The sequence below is a fragment of the Lissotriton helveticus genome, chromosome 5_1 (assembly GCF_964261635.1).
Source record: "Lissotriton helveticus chromosome 5_1, aLisHel1.1, whole genome shotgun sequence".
In the NCBI taxonomy this organism is placed as follows: domain Eukaryota; kingdom Metazoa; phylum Chordata; class Amphibia; order Caudata; family Salamandridae; genus Lissotriton; species Lissotriton helveticus.
Window position 1 is genome coordinate 861,862,242 of NC_136065.1, and position 13,851 is coordinate 861,876,092.

Sequence of the window (13,851 nt, forward strand, 5' to 3'; positions counted from 1 at the left end):
TGACTTTACAGACTTTAACACGGACCACTCCACTTGCAATATTAGACTATAGCTACAAATTGCGCCTAGGTCCCAGTCTATCTCTTCCATGGAGCACTATTGGGTCTTTGCACTATTTGGTGCTATTTTCCTTCAAATTGTTACAAATTCATTTCTCCGGTTCCTCGTATTGGATTTTTATCCTTTTTCTCATTTTGCTTATTACATTTTACTCTATTTTCTGATTCAGGTTTGGAATTTTATTCCTTGGTATTTTTATTTTATTACTGTTTTCGTACTACACAAAGACTGCACATTGTCCTAAATTAAGCCTGTCCGCTCTGTGCAGTAGCTACCAGGGGGTTGAGCTCAAGTTAATTTAATGACTTTTAGGGTTCATCCTGACAAGACTTGTAAATATTCCTGGAGGTGGACAGTCACCCATCTGAAAAATAATCACATTTCTAACAGGAATATTGTGCCAATTTTATATATTATAATGAGGCATTGCACTTGAAATCAGGACATTGACACCGTCCAGTACTGTTTTACATAGAACTAATGTAAACTGGTCATGACGTGTTAACTACATTTCCCAGCAACTGATCATGATGCACTCACTATCTGTTATGGAATGAGAACATGATGTAGGAACTGTCCATAATGAAATAAACAGCGTTGTGCTAACTGTTGATAGTGGCAATGAGTTGTGATGTGCTAATTGAGAAAAGCTGCAAAGGATCTAGATGTGCTGGTCGTCCATATGACAATTAACTTTTTGGGCATATAAACATGTCTGTAGTGTATGTATATGTCAAAATGAAATATTTTAATACAAATCATAGCAAACAAAACTAAATAAGCAGATATAAAATATATTCAATATTTGTCCCCTACACTGGCATTGCTCCAGATAACCTGTACGGTGATTTTAGTCGTCTTAGACAAACATAGAAAGCTCTCTAAGTGGTAGCTGTGGAGCGCAGCCTTCAGGCTTAGTCCAGAAGGAGTGTAAAGCAGCTTGTGATATCATAACATAATCTTATTGGTATAGATTAAGTGAAAAAGAACCACACAAATATCTCCTACCATGCACACAATTTTAAACAGGTAAGTAGCACGTATTACACCGTGGTCACCAGGGGGGGACCAAACCATATACTAAAATAGTAGGATGCGAACCATGACTCAAGTCAAGACTATACCCAGAAGACATAGAAATGCCGAGGGAAGTAACCAGGAACCCCATGGAGGCTGTGTGCAGTGTGGGAACACGATCGCGGGCTCAATTCAAGTCAATGGGTAAGTCACGGTTGCAATTTTAAAGTAGGAGGACCCTTCCCAGTGGACCCTGAAGAAACCCAGTGAAAGACAGAAGTTTGGAGAGCCACCCCACCCGTGGATACCCAAGGAACCAGGATACCTACACCAGGAAAGCCGGGTGCATAGGTCCGACGTGGCGTCAGAAACTGCCGTTGAATTCAATAAAGGACTTCAGGAAGATGCTGCTGGCGAGGAAGTGGAAAGTGTCCGGTGGAATCTGAAGGTGGATTCAGGATGAGAAGTACCTGCAAGCAGAGGGGACAGAGTCTATGCCACTCAGGAGTGACCAGGGGTCATGGAAGATGAATGCTTACCGATGTCAGGTGTTGCAGGAGAGTTGACGTGACCTTGAAGCTGCAGCTGTGTGGACCAGGCAAAGCTGTGGAAGACCGAGAGCCATTCATGAGCTGTCCCATGTTAGATGTCAAGAGTTGAGGTCAGTGTCCATCGAGAGCACCAAAAAGCCTTAGCAACTGCAAACAACATGAAAAGCAAAAAAGGTGTAGTGTCGAGACCAGCAAGGAGCAGGTGACTCACCACAAGCAGGGGAGTCACAACAGGCCCGAGCAATCAGGGGAGCCCACTGGAAGCAAAGAAGACCCTCAGCAGGACCCATAGGCCAGAGACACTGGAGTCAAGAGGGGACCTCGAGCAGCTCACCAAAAATGCAGGCCCACGGTGCAAAAGATGCGGTGAGGATGAAGATCTTGGTCACAAGAGATGCTTGAGGTGTAGGCTACTTGGAGCCCAAAGATCTCTGAGGAAGAGAGCCAACAAGCCTTTGCAATGGCAATTCGACGCAGTGCACAGGGATTTGATTCCTGCAGCTCCAACAAGGGTTACTGGCCTCAAACTCGGTGAGAGGGCAGGGCAGGTCGTGAGGGAAGTGAAGAACTACAACCTGTGTTGCTGAGCCTTTCGGAGTCCGTGGGATCTCAGAATCAGCAGACCAGTGAGCTTCGTTGCAGTGCCTGCAGATGCAAGGAAGTGACTCCTTCACTTCAAGGGAGATTCCTTCATGTGTCTTGGATGCCCACAGGCCTTGGAAGGATCCTGTATGGAGCACAGGCACAGACATTGCAGCAGACGAGCAGGGCGACGACACCAGGAGCAGCAGGAGTCTTCCCAGTTGCAGTCTCGATACCAAGAGCAAAGTCCAGCAAAGTCAAGAGTGCCCAGAACGTCGAAGATGAAGTGATGTCTTGAAATTAATCTTGTCCCACGACAAATCTAGGGACCTTCCCACAAGTAAGCCCTACAATACCCTAGGGAAAGGGTTGGGATGATTCAGGGTTCCCTCTGAGGGGAGGGGTTTGGATAGTGTGGAGGATACTCCCATGTCCTTTGTTTAGTTTCACGCCAGAACGGGAGCCAATGGCTCCCTGAGCTGGTTTGAACTGGATTATGAAAGGAGGGCACCAAATGTGCCTCTCAAGCCTGTGTGGCGCTGACAAGCGCCCCCACCCTGTCCTAATACACTAAGCCCTGTCTGGGAGGTGGTCACACCTCACTGTGACAAGATACCTGTTGTCCTGCCTTCCTCTGCTCGAGCTTGGCTCAGCAGCAGGCGGGCAGAACCGTGTCTCTGGTCGGCAGCAGCCATGTTGTGCTGTCTGGGTCTAGAAGGCAGGTACCGGGTGCACTGAGGGCATCTTGCAGAAACTGTACAATGCACACCGTTTACGGTATGGGCATGTTTGATACCAAACATGACAGGGTTCGTTACAGCCAGTTTAGAGATGGTCATCGCGTAATGACGCATGGCCACTCTATATGTCATAATGGCTGATGCACTTCCAACCTGGGGGAATGGACTTCGAAGTTTGGAGGGGTATTGTGCTCATGCAAAGGCACCTTCACACTTAGAACCGAGCACCCTGCCTTCATGATTGAAAGGCCTGCCTTAGGGGTGACTTATCGGTTTTAAGTGCAGTGACCTCAGATATATGAAACTTATATCTGTTGTAAGTGGTGCTAGCACCAGCTTACACAGGGTGCAATGGCAGGCCTGTGGTCATAGTTTGCGTGGTCTCTCATGGGTAGCATAACACATGCTTCCGCCCATCAGGGGCCCCTGATGTACCTATGCCCTGGGTACCTCAGTACCATATACTCGGGCCTTATAAGGGTACACCCGTAGCCAATCTGGGATGTACCTAAGTACTCACCATAGCCAATTTAAGGGGAAAAGCACAGAGACTGGAGTCCTGATTTCAGGATCCCAGTCAGACTAGTCAGAAACCATAACATCACCAGGCATACAGTGGGGGTGACCATGCAGAAGGATTCTACCTTCCTACAATATTAACATAATCTGATCAAATTCTCACCTTTTTAATCCAGCGAATAGAGCAATTACCAGGTAAGAGGTCCTCCACTGACTTTTGCAAAATTCCAGATGCTCCATTGTATTCTATTTAAACCTTTTTTTATCAGTTGCCACAGTGGATCCAAGCTTCAGGACCAAGACCCACATTATACACCAGAGCTCTGCATAGGGCTGCACAGTGTGCAACAAAATAATACACTCTATGGGCCTTTTCTGTGTTCCTAGAGTTGCACAGGGGTCTGCCTTGCAGATCACATCTTTATTTTGCTACTTGTTGCTCTTGTTCATCACTTTCCTAGCTCTAGTCCTCCCTATCTTGTTGTTATTATTTTGGGACTTCTTGGTCTGTGGATTGTGTAGGGTAATGGCGCTCCTGGGAAATACGTAGTGTACAATTATGATTGCGGTGCGTAAGGGTGGGGAGAGCCACCCTCCTCCCCAATGTGTAGATAACCATTGATAAACCAAAACAACAGTCCCTTGCACACGCCGACATTATATATTATGTGTCATTGACAATAATAAAAAAAAAACACTCTTGTTCATCCGTTGAAACAGTAGCAGCGCTGCGAACACGCCGGAGGCAGCCCTGCTACTGAACAGAGGGTTTGTGTTTACGCCAGCAAAGACTTGGTTGCTGGCAAGGGGGACTCACTTAGCCCCAAAGAGTGGTTCTACCATACCACGTCTTCATTCTTCATGATGGATTTATGCCTTATACACACAAGATCCACACTTAAGAAAAGAATTTTGGAATTCACTAAATCTTGTGCAAATATCACTGGAGTACCAGAACCCATTCCGGGTCAGAAATACAACTGGAACAGAGGATCCATACAAAGAGATTACAGCCCTGAAGAAGTCGCTGCGCACAACAATTAAGCGCGACGAAACACGTGTTGGCTAAGGATCTCAAGATTAAACTGAAGTGACTGTTTCAACGGAGGAACAATAGTGTTTTTTATTATTGTCAATGATACATAATATATACTGTCGGTATGTGCAAGGGACTGTTGTTTTGTTCTTATTATTGATCTTCTACTCCATACTCTGCTTTCGTTTCTTCATCTCTCATGAAACTATTCCTTTTCCTAATACTGATCCTTTCAGTGTATTTGCCCTAGTCTGCATTCTGGCTCTGTCCTTCCCACTGATTATATTATTTGTGCTTATTGTTCAGGGCCCGCAACTCATTTCTTTCTCCTGCTGGCTGCATTCCCAGTTCACAATGTCCCTGATTTTTACCTCCCTTTTTTGTTCTTTTTGCCATACACACCCTTTCTTCTTCTACGCTCTATGCCACTAATGATAAATTCAAGGTCACAAAAGACAGCAGTGTTACTCACTGAAAATGCCTCATTATGACAACTAGTTCTGTGTAAAAGACTCAACCTTTGGCCATCGACAAAATTCAGCCACCACGGCCACCCGTACACTAATTGAGATAGTGCTTCAGGTATAGGTTTCCACAGACCACCAAGATGCAAGGTGGGAGAATAGAATACAGGATGATGCTGATCTGAGGGGGAGCTTTCAGCTATAAGCAATAGGATGAAGGTGGAGTGTGGTAGGAGGTATGTAGTCATTCTCAGAATGGGCAGAAAGGAAACTCTTCTTACTGCAGGTTTAGCCTGTGCCCTGAAAGGGGTGAACAGTATTATTTCAGCCATAGTTGCTCAGAGGACATTTGAACAAGTTGAAGGGAGACTCGCCACCAGTAATTCTATATGTAGAGTAGAACCGCACCTGCGATCAAATAATAGAAGAGGAGAACAGTGGCTGAGTCCTAAAATTGTTGCAGGGGTGACTTATCACTATCAGTCCCAGCTCAAATGGAGGGGCACATGATTCACCATCCGCAATCAAAATGAGTACAGATGGGCCCAACATCAGTAACCGAATGGATGCAAAGAGTAATCCTCCACCTGTGAACTGAGGGGACAACCACAAGCCATCAGAAAGGATGCCAAAGAATCCCTTTCACCATTAATCAAAGGAGGTGTGGAAGGGACACACCAACATCGTTCAAAATGCATGCAGAAGTGATGAACACCAGTAATCCGAATGGGTGCAAAGGTAGCCCTCTAGCAGCTTTTAAAATCAGTGCAGGCAAGACCTAGCAGTCTGTGATCAGAGCGAGTGTAGAGCAGATGTAGTAAAAATTGTTTATGATTAGAATTTGAAATGAAGAGTGCATTGCACCATCTTTGTTGCTAGCCACAATTCACTATCTATTGCCAAGTCTCCTGACAACAGAATTTAAAGGAACCAACCATTCTTTACTGAATTCTGGATTTTTGGCTTCTTACCAGAGTGGGATCCGGAGTCAGCCAATTTCCTTTGTGGTGATTTTTCATTTTTCACTGAGGTTACCCGGTCCTGAGGTCCATCAGCCAATGGGGCTTGGCTGGCTGTCTCTCCAATGCTGGGCTCAGTGCTGGGGCAGCTGGTACCTGTCCCAGAATCCTCTTTCTCTCCATCGCTGTCATCAAACTCAAATGCTTCACCCAGTTCCTCCTCTTCATCAGGCTTTTGGGACAAGTTCTGCGCTTTTGTTGCCAAGGGAATGACATCATCTATTTGGGAATTTAACGAAGAGAAGGTAAAAAAGAGAAGAATTTTATCTATTTGCTTGATTGTGAAAGAACTACAATGCTGCAACTCAGAATATCACATACAATATTTATGCCAGATAATATTTCTGTATCTATCCTGGATATTATTTACAAAAATATCATCCCATTGGGTGAAATTTCCCTTTACTAACTCTAATGGAGAAGTATGTTTGCAGATTATAATTAAAGCAAGGTATTTAAAGTCAGACAATATTTTGGTAAACACATTCTGATACCACACCAAATACAGATAGTGGTGTGTAAACTCACGGGATGATGCAAACATATGTAAAAATCAGGATCCATAATGTTTGCACATATAAGATGCTTTCCAGATGAGGTCATTTCGTATTTTTCTCAGGTCAAAGTTTGCCATTCCCTCAAGATGGTGCAGCATGAAGAAAACTATCCCACTGACATATTTGGACTGAATTATGGGGTGTGGCACTGCGGCCAGAGAGGCTGACTCCGAGCGCCTGGCTCACAGTTCAATCCCTAGTGCCGGCCTCAGCTCAGCACCATGTGGCTCAGGGCAATAGCTCACTTAATCTCCCTGACGGCTCCCACTGCTTTGAAACTTTGAGGGGGGTATGTTCGCGCTTTACAACTAGGAATTATTTATTCATTATTAGGGGTCCAATTCTTGCAAGTGTAGCTGCACCATCCTGACCATCTTGAGGAAATGGCAACCTTTAACCTGAGGAAAATATAAAATGACCTAATCGGGAAAGCATGTAGTCTCTGCCCCACTGTGTACATTGTCTGTTCGTGGGCTGTTCCCTCGGCCAAGTAGACCGGGATGCCCACATCTTCAGTTCTACCTTCCCTTTGCCTATGGTGACCTTTCAATTTTCTGGCATTGTCTTCTCAGTGTTTCTCCCCAAATGAAGGGCCTAATGGAGGACAGTTCTAATATCTCCATGTATTGCAACAGAGCATCAGAGGAAAATCAATCAAATGTGTTGGAGGAGGTCTGTGAATTATGTAAAACAGTCATTACAAGCCAAATTTACGGCAAAGAGATTTTTAATGTGTAGATTACATGTGGCTTATTTTACCGGACATGTTATATCGTTTTATTCCTTTATTTAATCCTGTTTTGCTGAGTATATGACAAGCTGTAAATGTGCTGGATTAACATTGGAAAGTGCATTGTATTTTATTCCATGACATTTTGTATATATGTTTTTTATGGTTTTCAATAAAAGCAAATTGATTATGATGATGTAAAACAGTCACTCTGTACTCACTTGTGGGAATGATTGGACACTGTAACTAAAGAGACAAACAAACCTCTGGTTGATGTCACAAAACAACACCCTCCTATCCTAGCAAACACAAAAAGTTCTCAAAGAAGGTCAGCAAATTATCAGCCAATGGCTTCCACAAACAATGTATTTGAACGAGCTATCTCTCTATGGCAATTATGCATGTATTTAAAGATTCTGCAACCATGTAAACGAATGTACACTTAATAAGTACAATCCTGCATATATAGCTGCTGGAAGTCACTGACAGGAATTCTGCAGTGCTGGTGTGAGATGTCACAAGACAGTCGTGCAATAGCGCCTTACCACTCCTGAGTAAGGGTATTTCTTTGTTGAACTCACCGACAGGATGGAAACTAAAGCGAGCTGATTCTTCAGAGTCCATCTGCCTTTAGTAGCACAGTGAGCTGAAGGGCCAACCAGCCGGAAGTCACCCTAAAATAGAGAGAAAAGCTGCCATTAGAAGAGGCGCGAGAGAAACGCATTCCTAAGAGGAGCTAGCAGGAGCAACAATTACTAATATTGTTAATTTCCACTTATGCAGTGCTTCATACCACACTTCTGCTATTTCTAAGCATTGTAAATAACATATATTACTATAATTCAATTCATGATACACAAATTTTGAAGCTCGGAATGGTGTAAGGCTTAGTGGGCCATGTCAGGATTCAAACGCATTACCTACACATCTCTGCATATTTGAGCAGCAGGTGCTCAACTCACCTGTGGTGTAGCAAGGAGGGCCAGGGTGCGCCCTCATCCCTGCTTTTACCTGCACTGACTGCGTGGCAGCCGCTGCGCAATCGCCAGAACCCCCCCCCCCTGCTCTTGCATACATCCACCATCACCGCGGCCGCTGCAGGCAAACTGCCTAGACACCCACTCCCACCAGTGCTTTAAGTGGACCGGGTCTCAGCCGTTCTGAGCACCGGCAGTTTTTTAAAAGGGGCCTTGAAACGGGGCTCTATCGGGCTCTGTTTTGGGCCCTGGTACAGGCAGTCCATTTTGTTCCGGACTGCAGTGATAGCAGGCCCATCGATGTGCGCTGCTCACACTGCTCACTTGTTTAAATTACGGCATGACGTCATGCCAGGTGACCCTTGTAGGGGAAGGGAAATCCTTTAATCTCATGCGTGCTTATGACGAGCTCAGCTCGTCATGAGGCACGGTTGCGCTGTGCTCATGACGAGCTGAGCTCGGCACAACGGCCAGAACGCTCGCACGTGGGGATAATTCACCCCCTATGCTGAGCGTTCTGAGGAAACGGGTGTGGCCGTGACGAGCTGAGCTCGTCATGAGCACAGCGCCACCGTGCTGCGTGACGAGCTGAGCTCGTCACGAGCACCAGGGCACAGCTCGTCACGAGCACTGGGGCGCTGTGCGCGCCCTCCCCCCCCAGCACAGCGGGTGAATTACCCCAGCGGCGAGGGGGTAAAGAGAGTAATTTTCTCTCTGGATTTCCCTTCTCATTTTCAAACTCAGGAGCAGCAACATCGTCGTGGTGTCACCAGTGCTTTTAGTGGAAGCGCTTTCAATATCATATACAAGCCATAGTTGCTGCTTATTTATCTATTGCAACTAACAACCATTGACATAGCCAATAGTCCTGACTTGTTGTAGGTATGATGTTACGTGTTGTATCATATTTAAATGCAATGACAAAAACAGCAAAATACAAGTCGGGCGGCACACTATGCTCAGCACAGATTTTTGGATTAAGTGTTTTAAACCACGCCCTTAATTACACTGGCAACGCCCCTTTGAGAGACCCTCCAGTTTGTTCATCCCACTTAAAGCCCTGGGCGTAACAGAGGCCCCCTGAGCCTCCGCGGTGCTGGGGGCCTCCAAGCTGCAGGGTGGCCCCTCAGCACAGTACTCTGGCCCGAGAGCTCCTGATTAAATCTGGAGTGGGGGCCCCTCCATGTGCCTTGCAGGGGGACCCTCTTAAGTTTCGTTACGCCGCAGATCACTGCAACTCACTGAGCCAAGCTGCAAAATAAGAGGTGGGCTTCAACGGTGAGAGCAAACTTGACTGCAGCAGAACTGGCACCAACACCTACTCCTGGAATGTTCTATGACATCTCACACTGTTGTATATCAATCATTATCTCAGTGAGCTTACAGCTTCCAAGAAATGACACCCTGCACCCCAACAAGTCATGCTCACAGCCTCCGCGTGTTTTGGACAATGTGTCAATCATGCCGTTTCTTCAACTGTGTGTGATGTTATTCCTGCAACTCCGGCCATTTTGGTGAATCAACGACCATGATTTGCACTAACTAGTAATCTAGAACCAGTTGGACATGCCATTTTTCATACTAACAGAGGCATGGTCTTCATACCATAAGTCCTTTGCATTGGCTGATGATATAAGCAGTGTGACTAGTTTGGCATCCCATAAGAGACGTCATTTGCAGTGACTTATGTATCACCGTCTGACATGTAGTTTAGTATAACATCAGAGACCTAATGGGCAGCGCTCATCAATCAATCATCAATCACCAGTGTGGTATATCCTTTTGTATACGAAAGGCCTGAATGAATGAACATGGTTTAAAATATGGAATACGTGTGGACAAGCATGGTTCATGAATTGAGATCTGGAGGCAATAAAACGGTTTAAAACAAGGAAAAAATTATTGGAATTCATTTGTTTGTGAAATTCTTTATGGCTGTTCACCCTGTGCTGGGACCTGTCGAGGCTCCACCATCACTCTAACACACTTTGTGCGCACGGATGGAACACACATCGGGGTTGCACGCCGCAACAATCAAGAGCTTTGGGCTTTCCTAAAAAGTTTGCAAGTTTGGAAACACGGTGTTCATTCTACCACCTTTGATAAATGTCCTTTTGTATACCATCAAATATGCCATTCGCAGTGTCTGTTTATCAATAACATGTGTAGCTTGTCTAGCATACTACCAGAGATGCCATTTGCAGTTTCTTCACTTCTTTCACTCTTTGTCAGAGGTCACAGGATTGATTGCAGCTGTGGCTCCTCCGCTAACACAAGGAGCACCGCTCTACAGTTATTCGAGCAGTGCACAAAGGAAAAAGGGAAAGATAATTACACAATGTTATTATCATTTTATTTTTCTGTACAGAGGCAATTTTAAGGGGCGGGCGGAGCAGGGCTGTTGTCACAGCCAGCATCAGAGGAATGGTTGGTGCACTTACGTGCACATGACAGTTTGGCCAGCCGTTAGCATGTTCTCCACCTGTCTGTATTGCACAGCCAGGGTGGAGAACATGCACAGGCTCCCAGTCCCTGTCTGAGTGCTGAACAACGGAGCTCAGCCCAATCACGACACCGCTGTCATGCTGGTGACAGCAGCGTCGTGATTGGCTAGGGATGTCTGGGAGCCTAGTTCCATGCAAAGTGGATAGAAGGACGGAGGAGAGGCGGCAACCGGTGTTCGGAGGGTAAGTCATCTTTTCTTTTTTCTTTTTTCTACTCCCATTACCATTCACTAGCAGCCACCACTTTGATTGACATTCTTTAAGTTCCATCTAACCACCAGGCAAATAGTCTCCTGGAGGCATTTCACTTTCCAGGCCAATGGAAACTTTTTCTGGGGATTTACTCCAAGATAACACCAGACAGAAGTGGAAAGCACAGTGTCCCTGCCAAGAAGGGGCTATTATGTATCATCAGGCACTCAGCTGAACCCTCCTAGTTATGTTAAGTTCCTTGCAATTGATTGCGCTGCGCCTTGAGTCAACCTGGATTGTTGACATCGTATGTTAGTAGTATTTCATATACTTTAGAGGTGTGCTATAGAGCCTAGTGGCCATGTATGTTAGAAAAGATTCTTGTGTAATGATGGCTTACATAGACGAGTTTATTTGAAACAACAGTGGTCCCATGCACAAAACAATATTCAAAGAACAATGAATATAGATACTGTGGATCTATATTAATTTGACATGTCCAGCCGGACAGAGGTCTCAATTTTGACTAAATCCAGAATGAGAGACAAAAAATTCCTTCAACCATTCAACGTAGTGGGGCACAAGCCTGTACCCAAGCACATACAGATTAGTACAGTGAGGAAACAAGGAACAGAACAGGGCTATTAGGCAAAAGCTGCGGATTTCTGTAGTTTACAATGAGACAGAAAATTCAGAAAGCACCTTTACATATACATGACACATGGTATACATTCTGTATAGGGTGCACATAAAGGTCGATGGCGTTTCGATCCAGGGCCGGACTGAGCACCAAAACCGGCCCTGGCAAAGTGCTCGGCTGGCCCCCTGGGGGTGCGACCGCGCTCATTGACAGGGCCGGTTTTCGGCCGATTTTGTTACAGGGCCGATTTTGCAGCTATGCTGCAAAAACGGCCCTGTACCAAAACCGGCCCCCAAGGGCCCAAAACCGGCCCCCACCCTCGCGGCCGACCGGGGGATTGCCCGGTGCCTGCAACGGCCAGTCCGGGCCTGTTTCGATCCCACTAAGTAATCATGGGGATCATCATCAGGACATTGAGTATAGCCTAATAAATATAAGCCTCTATTGTCTAAAAAGGGGGGAAAAGGAAAGCATAGAAATAGTAAATCACATGAAAAGGTTAGGAATAATAGTGCTCAAAGGTGGTGATATGCATGCGTACATTTCAAGGTGGAGAGTCCAGGTATAGTGTGGAGCCCGGAGTGTGGATCAGAGACTATTCGGAGTGACATGAGGGCGAATCACACTAGTTCCGGGAAGACGGTGTCACTTAAGATGAACACATGTATGGACTACCGGGAGGCAAGCAAGATTAATGGTGAGGACAAAACATTGCAAAGACACGGCGTGTGGTACGTCCGTAGAAGGCGGGACTTACACTAGTTCTGAGTGGAGGGGGCGAAGGTGGGAAAGTATCATGAGAGATAGACACGTGTCTGACCTGCCGGGAGGCAAGCAAAACTTAATGGAGATCAAAAAGTGGGAGGAATTACAGATACAGTTCAGGTTATTCAACGACGTGCCCGGTCACAAGGAGTGAGTTACTTGAAATAATTTGTGAGGGACGGCGCTGATCGGGTTTTGGCTCAGTTCACTGAGCCAAAACCCGATCAGCGCCGTCCCTCACAAATTATTTTGACGTGCCCGGTCACAAGGAGTGAGTTACTCTAAATAATTTTGAGCGCTCTAGTGGTTGTATTCACTGGGCTATTTAGGCTGAGCCTGAGCACCGGCGAGCTGCGGTAGGGTGGCTGTGGCAGAGTTTCCCCGACCCGCTAGTTCTGCTGATGTGCCAAAATCTTGTATTTTGCTGTGCTTGTGAAATTTTAAACACACTTTCATTTAACTTGTCGCTGATTTTAAAAATGGAAAATTGACATCTGAAACTGTAAGCTCATTTGTGTCAGCCTGTACCTGAGCTGCGCTGCCGTTTATACCTTCTCCCTACCCTGAATTAAGAGGGGGGGACGGTACCTTCAGGGCAGTTGGGGAAGCCTGGGCTCGATTACTAGACCTGCCCGCCCCGGTCCGACGCGGTAGCTAGTACCGTTGCGCGGAGGGTGGGTCAGGGAGAGCCAGGTACTTCCTTTTCACCACTGGAGCGGTTAGCGCTCTAGTGGTTGTATTCACTGGCTATTTAGCCCTCACCACCTCTCGAGCACGCAGCGGTCGCGCGCAGGGGAGCCGAAGACATGCCGAAGAGTAGCCTAAGAGTCGCCCGTCTGTGCCTGTCCGTGACCAGACGGGGCCATGGACTCTGCGCAACTCGGCGTGTACCCCATTGGGGATCACCGCATCAGGTACACAGCCCAAGTTTTAAGAAATCTGCAACCAATGCCTCTAGTGGGTTGAGCTTGCAATTCCTGGCCATGTCCAGAAGGCCCCTTTTCATGTCTCAACTGCCACTTTCAGGCATCTCACACTGATACCTTCAGTGGATGTAAGATAGAGGGGACGTTGGTTCCTAAGGGCCTGAAGATTTTTCTCCTCAATATTCGCTCCTTACCAAAGCATCACTGTGAACTTTGGGACCTTATTACAACGGCAAGGCCAGATATTTGCTTTTTAACCGAAACCTGGCTCAAACCGCATACGGTCCCTGCTATTGCTTTGGGGGTTCCAGCCGGGTATAAAATTTCAAAGCTTGACCGTCTGATAAAAACAGGGGGCGGCATTGCGATAGTTTATAAAGAAGGACTGAAGGTTACTATAATTGAACAAAGAAGTTGCCCTCAGATGGAAGTCATGATCTTTAAGATCAGCTCGGCTTCTAAAGCCCACTGGAAGGGAGCATTATTATACCGCCCTCCAGGGCCTAGCACAGGTTTTACTCTTGCTCTGACTGAATTGTTGGCCCCATACTTTAAAGCTAAAGAAGATTTCC

The 13,851-nt window shown here is 46.1% G+C and overlaps 1 protein-coding gene across 3 annotated transcripts in view; it reads right to left on the reverse strand.

Moving 5' to 3' along the window:
• The window catches only part of ARHGEF10L (Rho guanine nucleotide exchange factor 10 like), a 640,241-nt gene that overhangs the window by 509,592 nt on the left and 116,798 nt on the right, over nucleotides 1-13,851 (reverse strand). For all 3 annotated transcript variants that reach the window (XM_078643336.1, XM_078643335.1, XM_078643337.1), the window contains exons 2-3: nucleotides 7,857-7,949; nucleotides 5,941-6,207 (exon numbers count right to left, since the gene is read on the reverse strand). In XM_078643336.1, the coding sequence (XP_078499462.1) occupies nucleotides 5,941-6,207; nucleotides 7,857-7,899 (310 nt within the window). In that variant the 5' untranslated portion in view covers nucleotides 7,900-7,949. The remainder of the gene's footprint in view (nucleotides 1-5,940; nucleotides 6,208-7,856; nucleotides 7,950-13,851) is intronic.